Source organism: Maniola hyperantus, chromosome 18, assembly GCF_902806685.2.
Source record: "Maniola hyperantus chromosome 18, iAphHyp1.2, whole genome shotgun sequence".
In the NCBI taxonomy this organism is placed as follows: Eukaryota; Metazoa; Arthropoda; class Insecta; order Lepidoptera; family Nymphalidae; genus Maniola; species Maniola hyperantus.
The window spans coordinates 3,299,644-3,316,910 of record NC_048553.1 but is presented as its reverse complement, the minus strand read 5'-3'; the positions used below and the strand labels follow the sequence as shown (position 1 = coordinate 3,316,910).

The 17,267-nt window shown below is 37.6% G+C and overlaps 3 protein-coding genes and 1 long non-coding RNA gene across 5 annotated transcripts in view; all 4 read left to right on the top strand.

The window, feature by feature from the left end:
- Nucleotides 1-5: 5 nt before the first annotated feature.
- Nucleotides 6-9,074, top strand: LOC117990852 (N-acetylneuraminate lyase-like). Its single transcript, XM_069504425.1, has 7 exons — nucleotides 6-71; nucleotides 2,415-2,547; nucleotides 3,726-3,871; nucleotides 5,737-5,905; nucleotides 7,298-7,443; nucleotides 7,650-7,821; nucleotides 8,843-9,074. The coding sequence occupies exons 1-7, from the start codon at nucleotides 21-23 to the stop codon at nucleotides 8,986-8,988; spliced, it is 963 nt and encodes a 320-aa protein (XP_069360526.1). The 5' UTR covers nucleotides 6-20; the 3' UTR covers nucleotides 8,989-9,074.
- Nucleotides 1,799-17,267, top strand: part of LOC117990812 (N-acetylneuraminate lyase-like) — a 21,799-nt gene continuing 6,330 nt past the window's right edge. The window contains exons 1-3 of one of the 2 annotated variants that reach the window (XM_069504427.1): nucleotides 1,799-1,888; nucleotides 16,365-16,494; nucleotides 17,080-17,225. In XM_069504427.1, the coding sequence (XP_069360528.1) occupies nucleotides 1,886-1,888; nucleotides 16,365-16,494; nucleotides 17,080-17,225 (279 nt within the window). In that variant the 5' untranslated portion in view covers nucleotides 1,799-1,885. Of the gene's footprint in view, nucleotides 1,889-15,678; nucleotides 15,809-16,364; nucleotides 16,495-17,079; nucleotides 17,226-17,267 lie in introns of those variants that run through there. The other variant, XM_069504426.1, reaches the window with a different exon arrangement.
- LOC117990853 (L-asparaginase 1) overlaps nucleotides 10,736-17,267 on the top strand; it is a 27,719-nt gene continuing 21,187 nt past the window's right edge. The window contains exon 1 of the mRNA XM_069504423.1: nucleotides 10,736-11,041. Within this exon, the coding sequence (XP_069360524.1) occupies nucleotides 10,936-11,041 (106 nt within the window). The 5' untranslated portion in view covers nucleotides 10,736-10,935. The remainder of the gene's footprint in view (nucleotides 11,042-17,267) is intronic.
- LOC138403544 (uncharacterized) lies at nucleotides 12,399-13,765 on the top strand. The gene is made up of 2 exons (XR_011237794.1): nucleotides 12,399-13,112; nucleotides 13,541-13,765. It is a non-coding gene; the product is annotated as an uncharacterized lncRNA (long non-coding RNA).

The following is a 17,267-nucleotide window of genomic DNA, read 5'->3' as shown; positions in this document are numbered from 1 at the left end:
TGCGGGCGACGTCATAGAGTATGCCGAGTGCCGACCATGCTATCATAATGTACTCTGTGTATGGTGCCGACGTACGTTAGTGTTTATATTTTATAAATATAATATACGCGTTTATAATTAATACTCTTTGTCAATGGGCATTGTATAGCCAACGTAGACGTTGTAAAAAAGCTAGACTAAAGTCACGGTAATATTATCATATTATTACCGTGCTAAACTGTGGTGCTAAAGTAAAGTCCTTTTCATGAAAGAAGTCCCGCGGTGATTTTTGGAACTATGATGTCGGCGGACTATGATGGCGGTGATTGTCGACGTTGTTGTCGTTCGTCGATGTTATCAAGTTCGTTGGTTGTGGTAGATTTTTGTGAGTTTTTAACTAGCTTAGTGCATTTTAAAGATTGTTTACAATGCCATTATGTCACGCGAGTACAGCGCTGCGTCTGGGGGACTTCTTGATGAAATGGACTTTACTGTGTAACTGCGACCCAGATAGCGATAGCCCGACGTAACAATGAATAACACGACAATTTTATTACTACCTACCATTGTTTAGTAGTCAGTGGTACTGATTCTGAGCCGTAGATTGAGTAAAAAAGCTAGATTAAAGTACTGTGTAACCGCGTATGAGATAGCGATAGCACGACGTAACGATGAATAACACGACAATTATTACCATTGTTTAGTAGTCAATATTTGTAAAAGGACAGACGCAGTTTGACAGTTTAAAATTTAATATTTAGATGGTAAAACCCGTGATTTTAGCGCACAGTCACGAGCCTACTGTTTAAATTTGTAGTGTGCACTAAAATTTAGAGTCATTAAATGTAAAGTTTGCAAATCAGCCCCCCAATTGTGTAAGAATAACCATGTCATGGCTATCGCAATCGTCAAGAATTCTGCCCTTTGATTGGCTGTGAAAAAATGTAAACAGCGAATCAACCAATCAAAGGGCAGAATTTCTTGACGATTACGATAGCCATGAAATGGTTATTCTTACACAATTGGGGGGCTGATTGGCATATAATAGTAGGTGTAGACCTTGATGATACTATCTCTATGGTGTAGACGATAGTTGATCACAATCACAAACCAAAGAAATGTTTGCAGTTTAATAACGATTGCAAAACTTGTCATCGACAATGAGGAAAATTCAGGGCAACGTTCGATAAAATTTACATAGATGGCGCTAAATACTACCACAACTAAAGATGAAAAATAATACCTATATGATCTATGCTTTAAATTTAAATCGGATGCAAAATTAATTAATTACTTCTATTATAGTTCACAGATTTTGTGGGGAAGAAATGTAAGGAAAATTGCAGAGCACGCTCTTACTCTTCATCTATGTCATTGATTAACACGACCTAAACATTAAAGCGTAGATCATAATATAGAAAAAGGTAATATTTTTCATCTTTAGTGGCGGTAATATTCCGCGCCATCTATGAAAATTTCATCGAACGTTGCCCTGAAACTTCCTCATTAAATTAAATTCATCGAATTTATCAAATGAGAACAAAAATATATTCTTATTATAAAACTTAGCACAGTAACAAGTATAACGAGTAATTTGAAATAGGTAGGTAAGTCTATTGAAATTCTTATTGCTTATCATCATAAATATTCACTTATCAGCCCGAGAGTTGATCTTTAGAATAAATTAAACTTTAGTGTACATGATTTAAAGATCATTTTCAAATGTAATTAAAGAGTATCGATTTGTGATGGAGATAATTTTAATCAAAACTATTTTTGGAACAGCCGTCTATACAAAATATAAAACTTTGACTCTGAGTGCTCTGAACTCTTGATAAGTTAACAAGTTTACTATCCACGCAGTGAAATACATCCTTAATTTTATTTTAATTAAAATATTCCAGTCATGGTGGGTACTTCCATAATATTTTTCATCAGCGAATCATTAACACGAGAAACACTTATCGTACCTGCATAGGTTACCATTTGGTTCAACTAAGTTTATATTAATTTATGTTCGCTTGATACACTAATTATTATTAGGTACGCATTAGGTACGCAAGATTAGGTATAAGTAGTGCTCTGGGGTGTTTTAAGCTAGACTTAAGAGTTAGATTTTAAATTTCGATCGAAAAATTGTGGCATCAACGTGAAAATGTGGTCCTGCAGGCTGCAAGTGCAACTTCTTTTCCCTTTCTTTCACGTACTTATGATCCATGATCTATTGCCATCTCTGTTGCACACTTAGGTATCCTGTGGTTGTTACGGCGTTTCTGCACTCATCCGTATTCGGTTCGTATCCGTGATTCTTTAAAGTGGCCGTCATACAAATACGTCCTCATTCGATTCGTATTTTTAAATAAAACGGAGAGTGCACAAACGCCCTTAGTGGTAAGTTGTTTTTAAGCTAATTAGATGCTCTATATTATTTTTAGGTTTTCTTCAACGCCTGTGACCTGCAGGTGCCACCAGTCTTTACACCACTGAACGACGACCAAAGCATCAACTATGACATTATTCCAGCATATGCTAAGTATTTGGCTGATGAAGAGATTAAAGCCGTGCTTGGTAAGAGACTAAAAAAAATACACCCTCGTCATAAGTATATTTTTATAGGCATATTTTTTATTAGGCATAGGTAGTTAAAATTTAAATTTCGTAAGCCTAAAGCCTAAAGTAATTTCGTAAGAGCGTAAGTATTTGACGACCTCCCTGGCGCAGTGGTGAGCGCTGTGGTCTTAATAGTGGGAGGTCCCGGGTTCGATTCCTGGCAGGGGTTTGGAATTTTATAATTACTAAATTTCTGGTCTGGTCTGGTGGGAGGCTTCGGCCGTGGCTGGTTACCACCCTACCGGCAAAGCCGTGCCGCCAAGCGATTTAGCGTTCCGGTACGATGCCGTGTAGAAACCAAAGGGGTATGGGTTTAATAAAAACTGCCATACCCCTTCCAGGTTAGCCCGCTATCATCTTAGACTGCATCATCACTTACCACCAGGTGAGATTGCAGTCAAGGGCTAACTTGTATCTGAATAAATAAATAAAAAAGCCAAATTAATAATAAAAGCGGCGATAGACTTAGTGGTTAAGAAGTCTGCCTCGTATTTTGGGGGGGGGTTCTAACGTGAAGAATAAAGGTAGAATAACATTTCGACGACTTTGTAGAGCGTTGAGACACTCATACTCATATATATATATGTATATATATATATATATATACAACGACAGAGACAACGCTCTACAAATCTGCTATCTCCTTCTAAAGGTCGATGTACAGCGGAATTCTTCCCACTTACGTATGAATGCTATTGCTGTATTATTATGCGTCATAACCACATCAGCGTAAAAGGGATTGAGGTCTTACTATCTAAATATATAAAAGGAAAAGGTGACTGACTGACTGACTGTCTGGTCTATCAACGCACAGCTCAAACTACTGGACGGATCAGGCTGAAATTTGGCATGCAGATAGCTAATATGACGTAGGCATCCGCTAAGAAAGGATTTTTGAAAATTCAACCCCTAGGGGGGAGAAATAGGGGGTTGAAATTGGTGTAGTCCACGCGGACGAAGCCGCGAGCATAAGCTTGTTATTTAGAGCAGGCTTCTGGAGCGAGCTTGGATGGCTGGAGTGAAGACTTCGGCGGGGAGGGGCGATGCACGCACAACAGACGGAAACGTTTAAAGTGCGGAAACCAGCCCAGAGTGAAGAAGAAGCTAGTTATTTAATAAAAAAAAATCTGTTTCAGTGGGAGGTACAACAGGAGAGAGCATGTCGCTCTCCGTGGCAGATAGGAAGAAGATAGCAGACGCATGGGTAAAAGCGGGAAAATCCCACTGGCTCCATATAATGGTACAAGTTGGAGGTGCTCCACTCCCTGACGTTTTGGAATTGGTGAGTCTCACTACTTTGGCGGTGGGCCCCAGCCCCCAGGTGAGTGAAGGGCCCAAATCAAACACTGCTGATTGTTTTTCACTTGATTATAATTCAGGTAGGACACATAGGATTGTGACGGACTGTGAGATATAATATAAGTTACATTAAAACATTATAAGTGTAAAATCGCAGCCAGGTTCCTCGATGAAATGATAGAAATATTTCCAAAAATTGTTTATTTCTCTCGAGCACTATTAGTTATTTGGCGTGACTTTATTTCGTTTACTTCTTTAGCACTTATTGATTATTCACTTTATTAGGTAGTTCGTAAATTTACGGTCGTGGCGCGATATTTAAAAATGCGTCAATACTGACAGAGCAAGACTGGTCGTTAATACCGCCAAAAGTTCTTATTTATAGACGTTATGATTTTAGTATCATGACTTGTAAAAAAATTTATACTGAATTTATTCAAATCAAGACTTATATATTTTTTTATATTTAAATTTGAGTCAAATGAAGACTTTGTATTTTCTTTATTTATCATATTAATAAAGGCGGTATAAGGGCGGTTGTGCACTCATCCGTATTCGGTCCGTTTCCGTGAATCATCGAAGTGGCCGTCATACAAATACGTAAGTGAGTACATATTCGATTCGTATTTTTACGGAATCCGTAATTTCACAGATGAGTGCACAAACGCCCGTAGCATTAAGGGCGTTTTGCAATCATCCGTATTCGGTTCGTATCCGTGATTCTTCGAAGTGGCTGTCATACAAATACGTGCATTCGATTCATATTTTTTTTCACGAATCCGTAAAATCACGGATGAGTGCACAAACGCCCTAAGGGATTGTATTTTCAAACATTCTTTCTTAGCGGATACCTACGTCATTCCCAAATTTCGGCCCGATATGTTCAGTACTTTGAGCTGTGTCAGCTTTTCGTTGTATATGTATCATCATCATCATCATCATCAGCCTGTGGACGTCCACTGTTGGGCATAGGCCTTCCCTAAAGAGCGCCACCGCACCCGGTCCTCGCCTTCCTCATCCAGCCACTTCCCGACTGCCTCTTTGTATCGTCAGTCCATCGTGCTGGAGGGCGTCCCACACTACGCTTGCTTAAACGCGGTCTCCACTCAAGGACTTTCCGGCTCCAATGGCCAGCGCCTCTACGACACGCATGACCTGCCCACTGCCACTTCAGCTTGCTAATAGTTTGGGCTATGTCAGTGACCGAAGTGTTAAAAGTGATAAAAAAGCTGTGGTAGCCTAGTGGATAAGACGTCCGCTCCCTATTCGGGAGGTCAGGGTTCGAACTTTGATCACTCTAACTTTTCGGAGTTATGTGCGTTTTAATTAATTAAATATCACTTGCTTTAATGGTGAAGGAAAACATCGTGAGGAAACCTGCATGCCTGAGAGTTCTCCATAATGTTCTCAAAGTTATACCATACCTATAGACAAACTGTATGGAATCTTCACTTAAATTGTTATCTCCTTTGTAACTCTGATATATCTGTACGGAATTTGCATGCAGTGTTTACTTTTAAAAGATTTAACATAGTTGTGCATGATAGAAAAACCTATGTATTTATTATAGTTAGTAAGTTTTATGTTAAAATCGCTAGTAAACCATTCAATAAAAAAAAAAAGTTATGTGAAGTCTGCCAATCCGCACTTGGCCAGCGTGGTAGACTATGGCCAAAACCCTTCTCACTCTGAGAGGAGACCCGTGCTCTGTAGTGAGCCGGCGATGGGTTGATCATGATGATGATGTCAGTGACCTTGGTTCTCCTGCGGATCTCCTCATATGTATATAGACTAATGATATGTATAGATTTATATGTTTAGATTAATAATTAATATATTTATTTTCAGGCAAGATACTGTTCAGAAATAGGCGTAGACTCTCTACTGACTCTTCCCGAGTTGTACTTCAAGCCGCAGTCGGTTGCGGAGCTGGTTGACTACGTGAAGCTAGTCGCGGACGCCGCGCCCAACCTGCCAGTGTTGTATTATCACATACCCAGCTTTACTAACGTTCAAAGTAATTAACATTGCCAAAATATAATACCTACTTTCAGGCCCATCTTTCCCACTAGGCACGTGCCCAGGCCCCACGATAGATAGGGGCCCACTAGTCCCTGCCAGATCACCAATCTATAACCGACCGACCGATATTTTATTACCGAAAATCATATTTATTTCGATAAAATCAAAGGTTAAAAGGTCCACTCAAACAGAGGACCATAGAAATAGTTAAGTATAGTCAAGACTGACTTATATTCGATCCTTCTTGTTTACCCCCGACCCACTACTCTGTCATGGTCATAGGGGCCCAATTATTCTAAAGTGCCCAGGGCGTCTAATAGGTACTTAGGTTAAAGATGGCCCTGCCTACTTTGCCTCACCAACTTTAAACAGCTGCTCGATTGCGGTAGAATGACAGCTTTTGTCTGGTGGGAGGCTTTAGCCGTAGCTAGTTACCACCCTACCGGGCAAATCCGTGCCGCCAGGCGATTTAGCGTTCCTGTACGATGCCGTGTAGAAACGAAAGGGGTATGGGTTTAATAAAACTGCCATACTCCTTCTAGGTTAGCCCGCATCCATCTTAGATTGCATCATCACTTACCAACAGGTGAGAGTGCAGTCAAGGGCCCTTCATAACTTGTATCTTAATAAATAAAAAAGCTACAATGTCACGATCGCCATCAGATTGGTTGACAATGCATTGTTGCAACAAGAATCGCATAATGATTGATGCAGGTTCTACGAAATCGACCTACTGCCAAGGCCCTCAACCCAAATTGTGGCTTATTTTAATAGGGTTTTACTAGACTCGCTTTCTTGTTATTTTGTATAAAATCTATAAATTAAATTTTAATTTTAATACCTTATGTAAGAAGTTAATTTTATAGAATTAAAGTAGAAGAAACCGGCCAAGTGCGAGTCAGACTCACGCACTGAGGGTTCCGTACTACAATCGTATTTTAGCGACATTTTGCTCGATAAATCAAAAACTATTATATCTAAAAATAAATAAAAATCTGTTTTAGGTATAATGGTACCCCACTTGGTATACCAATCTTACTTTGAAAGTTGAAAATTTGTTCATAAACACATTTTAATTTTTTCTTGTGATGTAACCATAAATTCACAGTTATCAGATTTTCCCCCTCATGTCTGCTATAAGACCTACCATCCTCCCAAATTTCACGATTCTAGGTTAACGGGAAGTTTCCTACAGGTTTCTTGACAGACAGACAGACAGCAAAGTGATCTTATAAGAGTATCGTTTTTCCTTTTGAGGTACGGAACCCTAAAAACTACCCCAAAGACCTAGGCGAGCGTAGTGAGCGTAAAATTTATATCAATTCAATTTTGTTATTCATACAGGGTGCTCACAAAATATTTTCACTCGACTAGTTTCTTATTTCAGTACATATGCCGTCCTTCGTGCTGGAAGCTACACAGAGCATACCGACCTTCAAGGGCATCAAGTTCACGAGCAACGACCTGAGCGAGTGTGCGCAAGTGCTGCGAGCCTTGAAGAAGGGCCAGCAGGTGTTCCTTGGCTCTGACACAGTGAGTGGGGCTTATACCATAGACACGTTAGGTTCATACTACATGGCGTACAGTCAAAGGCCAAAACTCGTTTAGAACCTTAATGTTCAAATTCGCTTGTACCTACTGCACGGCACGGTTGTGCGCACATCTGAGTGTTTGCACATCATCAAATTTTCAAAATAAGATAACTAAGTAGGTACTTATCGATTTTTTTGTCATTACAGTTGATAGCTCCAGCAGCTCTATTAAACATAAGATCCAGTATCGGGACAACGTTCAACTTGTTCCCGCGTCTAGCTCAAAATATATTGGAAACTGTGGACACTACCGTTCTTGATAAAGTTATGAAGCTTCAAGAGAAATTGAGTCTGGCTATAGAGGCTCTTACCATCGAAGGTGAGTATAAAAAAAATAGATACTTATTTTCCTACCTATCCCATAGGTGCTGGAATGATGACCTAGCAGCGAAAAGCGCAACGTTGGAGCCTTGGAGGTTTCCACTAGGTGGATCATCATCATCATCATCATCAACCAATAGACGTCCACTGCTGGACATAGGTCTCTTGGGGGGACTTCCACACGCCACGGTCTTGCGCCGCCTGGATCCAGCGACTCCCTGCGACTCGTCTGATGTCGTCCGTCTACCTAGTGGGGGTCTTCCAACGCTGCGTCTTCCGGTGCGAGGTCGCCATTCCAGCACCTTGGGACCCCAACTAGGTGGATAGACGACAGCCAACGAATCGCAGGGAGCCGCTGGATTCAGGCGGCGCAAGACTGTGGGTTGGGGAAGTCCCTAAAAGAGACCTATGTTCAGCAGTGGATGTCTATCGGTTGATATGACCACCTCCCTAGCGCAGTGGTAAGCACATGTGGTCTTATTAGTGGGAGGTCCCGGGTTCGATTGCCGGCAGGGGCTTAGAATTCTATACAGACAACAAAGTGATCCTGTAAGGGTTCCTTTTTAGGGTTCCGTACCTCAAAAGGAAAAACGGAACCCTTATAGGATCACTTTGTTGTCTGTCTGTCAAGAAACCTACAGGGTACTTACCGTTGACCTAGAATCATGAAATTTGGCAGGTAGGTAAGCAGACATTCGGGGAAAAATCTGAAAACCGTGAATTTGTGGTTACATCACACAAAAAAATTAAATTGTGGTCATGAACTAATATATTTTAGTATTTTCAATTTTAGAAGTAAGATAACTATATCAGGTGGGGTATCATATGAATGATCTTCACCTGTGCATTCTAAAACAGATTTTTATTTATTTTTACGCACCATAGTTTCTGAATTATCGTGCAAAATGTCGAAAAAATACGACTGTAGTACGGAACCGTCGTTGCGCAAGCCTAACTTGCACTTGGCCGGTTTTTTCTTTTGAGGTACAGAACCCTTTTGATTTAGAAATGAATTTCAGGGAGGTGGGTTCCAGTGATGAAGGCTGGTATGGAGATTGTAAGCGGACTCAAAATGGGACCTCCTGCGTTGCCTCAAACGCCGATCTCGGAAGAAGCTAAGAAGAGGATCGAATCAAGACTGAGAACTTTAGAAATGATCATTTGAGTCTAAAATATCTTTTCTATGAATATCTTGTTCCTTATATTTTTGTAAATTTTTGTTGTTTAAAATTATTAAATGTTTTAAGAACCCTTTTACCTTTTACATAATATAGGTACCTACCAATAATTTGATTTTTAAATTCACTGTATGGCTTTGGTATTGGGCTATAATTAATTTGGGTTTACGATTTTATTAATATAAGTCAGAATATTAATAAAATCGTGGACCTATAAAAACTCAATTTATTTTAGTCTACACCATAAAGAACCTCGTCATCAGTATGAAACTGTCCAGCAATTTCCATTACAGTCCTCTTGGAAATTGTTGGCGTGCGGCCAGTAAAAACCCGATAGCAGGCCTCTGTAGTGAAAACCTTTCTTCAGTAAAGTAGTCAATTACGAGTAAGTGGAAGAAAAATAATTTTATTATACATTTACATTTATTACCTACTAAGTAGATAAAATTGGTTACTACAGCACACGAGTAGATATAGACTACAGGCTAGACAGATATCAATCTAAAATAAGGTGAAAAGGTTATCTACCTACCTAAAGAACGCTTTGAAACACGTTGCTTTGTGGTAGCTTTACATAAATAAAAACCGACCAAGTGCGAGTCGGACTCGCGCACGAAGGGTTCCGTACCATTATTTATAAAAACGGCAAAAAAAAAACACGTTTGTTTTATGGGAGCCCCTTTAAATATTTATTTTATTATATTTTTTAGTATTTTTTGTGATAGCAGCAACAGAAATACTTACATCATCTGTGAAAATTTCAACTGTCCTAACTATCACGGTTCATGAGATACAGCCTGATGACAGAGGGATAGACAGACGGACAGACAGACGGACGGACAGCTTTGTAAAAGGGCCCGTTTTACCCTTTGGGTACGGAACCCTAAAAAGTGACCGATTTAAGCAATCGAGAAAATTAAAAGTGGTACAAGAGTAGGTAAGTCCACATTATTACCAATTCATTGATGCTAATGTTGGAAAATTTCGTTTTATATAATAAATATTAAACTACGCAATGGATAATTCACCTAAATCTGAGTTCGTCCCATATTATTAATAGGTCAGTAAGATTGCATAATAATAGGTTGTGGCTTACCGTCTCTACAGTCTACTTTGACACTGATTTAATTTGCCTCAATATTTGTCCGAAGAGTGTTCTGTGTTACATAATTTTAATTAATTTATTTATAATTAAAAAAAAACAACGGCAAAAAAAAAACACGTTTGTTTTATGGGAGCCCCTTTAAATATTTATTTTATTATATTTTTTAGTATTTTTTGTGATAGCAGCAACAGAAATACTTACATCATCTGTGAAAATTTCAACTGTCCTAACTATCACGGTTCATGAGATACAGCCTGATGACAGAGGGATAGACAGACGGACAGACAGACGGACGGACAGCTTTGTAAAAGGGCCCGTTTTACCCTTTGGGTACGGAACCCTAAAAAGTGACCGATTTAAGCAATCGAGAAAATTAAAAGTGGTACAAGAGTAGGTAAGTCCACATTATTACCAATTCATTGATGCTAATGTTGGAAAATTTCGTTTTATATAATAAATATTAAACTACGCAATGGATAATTCACCTAAATCTGAGTTCGTCCCATATTATTAATAGGTCAGTAAGATTGCATAATAATAGGTTGTGGCTTACCGTCTCTACAGTCTACTTTGACACTGATTTAATTTGCCTCAATATTTGTCCGAAGAGTGTTCTGTGTTACATAATTTTAATTAATTTATTTATAATTAAAAAAAAACAATAATGTCAAACGGTAATGTTTTCGAACGCATCAGTGAAGACGTAGCGCGGGAAAGTGATATCCAAAATGGCAATTCAAATATTTTTTAAAATGAATGCGAAAGTAAAAGCGTAAACCCGAAGATTGACACGAAAGTAAGGAGAGCTAGGAGTTATTTGGAGTTATCTATGTTGAACATGGCTAATTCGGTGAAAAGCTTGGGAAGAAATGAAAGGACAGTTTTAGTTCTTTACACAGGGGGTACTATTGGAATGGTGAAAAATAAAGACGGGGGTAAGTTTGTAAAGTTAATCAATAATAATCAAAATATTCACAGATGGAAAAATATACTAATAATTGAGGTCACTGGTACCCTTATTAATACCCTTATTATAAATGCGAATATGTGTTTGTTGACTACAGGTTCAATCACGTCGCAACGGAGCAACGGATCGACGTGATTTATTGCATTGGTACCTATAGTTTAAGGAGAGTGACATAGGCTACTTTTTATCCCGGGAAATCAAAGAGTTCTCACGCTTTTGACACGAACGGAGGTTCCCTGAAAAAGACGTAGAAAACAATACCTCTTTGACACATAGATGTACAAGAGCGGCAACACGTTATGGTTACCTCTATGTATCTCTATGGTAAAAACGTTTATTTCCTATGTGTCACAGTCAAATTGTTATAGACAGAAGAGACAGAATTTACAACCACAGATAACAAATAACGTTGTACTACGAAGTAGTACTTAGAAATTCTTTGCAAATAACATTTTAGTTCGTCGTACAATATAACAATTTTTTAACTTGTTTTACGGCTCTGGATTCTAGCTCTTTTGAGCCTAGCTTTTCTGTAATATCTCAGAATATCAAATAAGCTTGAATAGGGTTACTTCTACAAATACCTATTTATTCTGAGTTCCTGACGGGATGAACTGAATTTAATTTAATTTTTGTTTGAAAGATGACAATGGCACCGATTCCATTGTCTTTCTCTAAACTAAATTTAGCAGATCTATCTAGCTATGACACATCACACATCTGGGCACATCTAAGAACCTGCTCTGAGGTGATAACTGTGCAACACAAAAAACCGCATCAAAATCGACCCAATAGTTTTTCAGGTAGGTACCTAACAAATTAAAAAAATTAAAAACACCTTTGCAGCGCGCCCTTGTGGCCTATAGGTACTAGCCGTAAAATATATTTGAAAATCTGCCCAAAAGTAATGCCATACCTAATTAAAGCAAAAACCAGAATTAAAATCGATCCAGTAGTTTTTCAAGAAAAACATGGATACCTATATCGACACAAAATCGATAGCGCGATTTCACTTGCACCGCCCTAAACTTGTCTTTAGCATGTCGTTAGCTAATGAAGGATTAAATTTCGATTTCGAGAGGCATCACTCATTAAGAGATATGAATATTAGTTAAATACAGATTAGAGCTAATTTAATGAACGTCTCTGTGTGCAGCTGTTAGCTCCAATATAATCCTACTCCATAGATAATCTATGTCCTACTCTATGTTAGCTAACACAGAGTACTTTTTACATATGGATTAGCTAACTAGGTAAGTAGTTAGTTACCTACATAGTAATGTATGAGTTATGACCACGGAACAGAAAAAACAGTGGAAGTGCTAAGTAGGCGTGGCACGCGTGCCACAATTAAGCGTAGTTACGTAAAACTGATCCCAGTCGCGTTCTAACATCGCGTGGAGTTGGTAGTCTCGGGACAAATTCATATTGCCCTAGCAATGTTACTGTTCCGTTTTGGAGTGTAAAAATGATAGTAGGAGAAAAAATCTTAAAAATGGAGGTGTTTCGTATCATCGGTAAGTACGATTTTCATTGTTTTCTATAAAATCTTAATTTATTTCAATTTACTAATATTTAATAGAACGGTTAGTCAAAATCAACCTTAACCAATTAAGATAAAGTTTATTTTGGATTGATTCTATTCCGAAAGTACTTCGCTCCGTGTTCGCTACTCAAGTAGTGATGTGGCCAAGTAGAATATTGAATTTATCGATTGATATCGATACAAGGATATAAATAAATAGTAACGCAATAATTATAATTTATTAATGAGTGAGACGTTGCATTGATCACTAAATAGACATCAGTAGTTCCTCTAACCTTCATTTAAAATATTTTTAGGTTTCCCAAAGATGCAAGCATCAAAGAGAAATGGATAGATGCAACGGGTAGAGTTAATTGGATGCCAACCAAATCAAGCATGATAATATGCTCTGAACATTTTTTTAAAAGTCGATTTTATAATATCAAATAAAGGATATAGATATACGAAACCTACTGCGCTTCCATCAATGAAAATCGTTAAGTTTTTTAATCAAGTAAGTAACCTTGTTTTATTTTATTACTTTTAGGAAGTATTGAAAATACTTGATATTATAATACAAAACAACACCACCTCTTAGTTATATTTTTGTATGAAGATTGACTGACTAAATATCAAATTTAATTCTTAAACACACTAATTAATTTTTCTCCTATTCATTTTTATGTAGGTACTAGATGATGCCCGCGACTTCGTCCGCGTGGATTTAGGTTTTTAAAAATCCTGTGGGAACTTTTCAACTTTCCGGGATAAAAAGTAGCCTGTGTCCTTTCCCGGGATGCAAGCTATCGCTGTACCAAATTTCATCAAAAACGGTTGAACGGTTGAGCCGTGAAAAGCTAGCAGACAGACAGACAGACAGACACACTTTCGCATTTATAATATTAGTACGGATTTATTCTCAAAATTTAATTTTGGTTTCAGCCACAAAATGATAAATGTGGTCACTCCAGGATCTTCAAAAAGACAAAGTGATTCGGAGATTCCTGCGTCTAATCACGTTACCGATTTGATGAAGGCAATAGTCGAAAAATATATACATAAATGTTCGCATACACCGTTTATTAAAATTAAAAATAAGACTTTTGAAACGCCAGTTTCTTAACAAATATGTTTTATTTCAAGGGCAATAAATAAAATTTAACTATTTTCATACGTTGCAGTATTTATTGTGCATACTTGTAAAAGGCATGCATACATACCAGCACTTTTATTCAATTTTATAATTACCTTTTTAATTTTATTTTTGCGAATGAACAAAATAACGAGTATCTATCGATATCGATAGGTAATTCATTGAGCTACGCGGTGCGGCCTTAGCTGAGGAGGAAAAAAAATCGACCGATCACGCAAATGTCAACCATATGTTTAACGTACTTATATTTATAATTGCTACCACTTAGAATACCGCCATCTATGGTCAAGTAGCGGAATTAATTGGACAATTGAATCTAGTGTGACGTGAGTGTGACTATAGCTCGTAAATACGTTCTTCCGCTAAAGCAAAATAAATCTTATTTCTAGAACATCAGGGTTTGTTTCCAAATCTGTGACGTAGGCTAGTTTTGACTAAACTTAAACGACAAATCAAATGATTTGTTTCTTTGTAGTGCAATATATGACTATCGGTATATTTGTATGAGTTTGGCGACAGCGGTTCCTATAGTAATTTTGGTGAATTGCACTTCCACTGTTCTTTCTGTTCCGTGGCGGTTCCTATAGTAATTTTGGTGAATTGCACTTCCACTGTTCTTTCTGTTCCGTGGTTATGACCTTCTCAGTTTCTATTTTATAACTAGAATGCAACGCTTGTTTTTTGTTTTTCAGTTACCAGTTACTACTATATTTTATTAGCAGTCGTGTTTTTTTTAGTTTTTTTAAATACCGTAAAATTACGTTTGGACTTTGGTACATTAATATTTTTTTAAATATTTTTAAATGGCTTCACGGCTCTGGGTTATTGTTGAATCTAATATACAAACATACAGATTCTCGTAATTTTACAACTCGTAACTCAATCACACAGTATTATAAAAAGAGATTGAACAGTTCATAGAACCCATGGAACCTTTATATTTTTGATCTTAAAGCTGGTTTGCAATTTGCAAATCTGATTGGCATATAATATAATAGTGTAGACCTTGGATGAATGTGTAGACGATGTTTGATCATACAGCGGGGCGATTGTCTAAAACCTGCATCAATCATTATTACAATCTCAATTGTTCTGATTGGCTGAATTTGTGCGATTCTTGTTGCAACAATGAGCAACAATGCATTGTGGCCAATAGTGAGCGAGCATTAACCAATCAGAGATGATTGCGATCGTGACATTATAGCTGTCAAACAACCGCGGTAGGGCCACAGATTAATAACGATTGCAAAAAATTTGTCATCGACAATGAGGAAGTTTCAGGGCAACGTTCGATAAAATTTTCATAGATGGCGCTAAATACTACCACTACTAAAGATGAAAAATAACACCTATAATAATATGAAAATGAAAAATAATAATACATAATATATAAATATAAATTTTTACATTTAAATCGGATGCAAAATTAATTGATTACTTACTTCTATTATAGTTCACAGATTTTGTGGGGAAGAAACGTAAGGAAAATTATTGCAGAGCACGCCTAGCTCTTACTCTTCATCTATGTCATTGATTAACACGACCTAAACATTAAAGCATAGATCATAATAGATAAAGGTATTATTTTTCATCTTTAGTGGCGGTAATATTCAGCGCCATCTATGAAAATTTCATCGAACGTTGCCCTGAAACTTGCTCATTAAATTAAAGACATTCGAATTTATCAAATGAGAACAAAAATATATTCTTATTATAAAACTTAGCACAATATCAAGTATAACGAGTAATTTGAAATAGGTAGGTAAGTCTATTGAAATGCTTATTGCTTATCATCATAAATATTCACTTATCAGCCCGAGACCTGATCTTTAGAATAAATTAAACTTTAGAGTACATGATTTAAAGATCATTTTCAAATGTTATTGAAGAGTATCGATTTGTGATGGAGATAATTTTAATCAAAACTATTTATGGAACAGCCCTCTATACAAAATATAAAACATTGACTCTGAACAGTCTTGATAAGTTAACAAGTTTACTATCCACGCAGTGAATTACATACTTAATTTTATTTTAATTAAAATAATCCAGTCATGGTGGGTACTTCCATAATATTTTTCATCAGCGAATCATTAACACGAGAAACACTTATCGTACATAGGTTACCATTTGGTTCAACTAAGTTTATAATAATTTATGTTCGCTTGATACACTAATTATTATTAGTAGCATTAGGTACGCAAGATTAGGTAAGTAAGTAGTGCTAGTAAGGTAGGTAAGTAGTGCTTTGGGGTGTTTTAAGCTAGACTTAAGAGTTAGATTTTAAATTACGATCGAAAAATTATGGCATCAACGTGAAAATAATATGGTCCTGCAGGCTCCAAGTGCAACCCTGCTCCTGCTTTTCCATCTCTTTCACGTACTAATGATCCATGATCTATTGCCATCTCTGTTGCACACTTAGGTATCCTGTGGTTGTTAGGGTGTTTCTGCACTCATCCGTATTCGGTTCGTATCCGTGATTCTTCAAAGTGGCCGTCATACAAATACGTCCTCATTCGATTCGTATTTTTAAATAAAACGGAGAGTGCACAAACGCCCTTAGTGGTAACTTGTTTTTTAAGCTAATTAGATGTTGTATGTTATTTTTAGGTTTTCTTCAACGTCTCTGATCAGGTCCCACCAGTCTTTACACCACTGAACGACGACCAAAGCATCAACTATGACATTATTCCAGCATATGCTAAGTATTTGGCTGATGAAGAGATTAAAGCCGTGCTTGGTAAGAGACAAAAAAAATACATCCTCCCCATTGAATAGCATAGTTAAAATTTCAATTTTGTAAGCCAAATTAATAATAAAAGCGGCGATAGTCTTAGTGGGGGAGGGGAATGTTACGGGAATGAAGTTAATTATTTAAGTTATTAGAATGAAGTTAGAATACTCTCTTCTAGGTCTTACTATCTAAATATATAAAAGGAAAAGGTGACTTACTGTCAGACTGACTGACTGATTGATCTATCAACGCACAGCTCAAACTACTGGACGGATAAGGCTGAAATTTGGTATGCAGATAGCTAATATGACGTAGGCATCCGCTAAGAAAGGATTTTTGAAAATTCAACCCCTAGGGGGGAGAAATAGGGGGTTGAAATTGGTGTAGTCCACGCGGACGAAGTCGCGAGCATAAGCTAGCTATTAAGAGCAGGCTTCTGGAGCGAGCTTGGATGGCTGGAGTAAAGACTTCGGCGGGGAGGGGCGTGGCACGCACAACAGACGGAAATATTTAAAGCGCGGAAACCAGCCCAGAGTGAAGAAGAAGAAGAAGAAGCTAGTTATTTAATAATACAAAAATTCTATGTTTCAGTGGGAGGTACAACAGGAGAGAGCATGTCGCTCTCCGTGGCAGATAGAAAGAAGATAGCAGACGCATGGGTAAAAGCGGGAAAATCCCACTGGCTCCATATAATGGTACAAGTTGGAGGTGCTCCACTCCCTGACGTTTTGGAATTGGTGAGTCTCACTACTTTGGCGGTGGGCCCCAGTGAGTGAAGG

What these genes read in the sequence shown, in the direction of transcription:
- LOC117990852 (XM_069504425.1), top strand. Translation starts at nt 21, where the DNA reads ATGCCGAGTGCCGACCATGCTATCATAATGTACTCTGTGTATGGTGCC. An exon ending in AGAGATTAAAGCCGTGCTTG is followed by an intron (nt 2,548 to 3,725) that starts GTAAGAGACTAA and finishes AATCTGTTTCAG; the next exon opens with TGGGAGGTACAACAGGAGAG. An exon ending in CAGCTTTACTAACGTTCAAA is followed by an intron (nt 5,906 to 7,297) that starts GTAATTAACATT and finishes TTCTTATTTCAG; the next exon opens with TACATATGCCGTCCTTCGTG.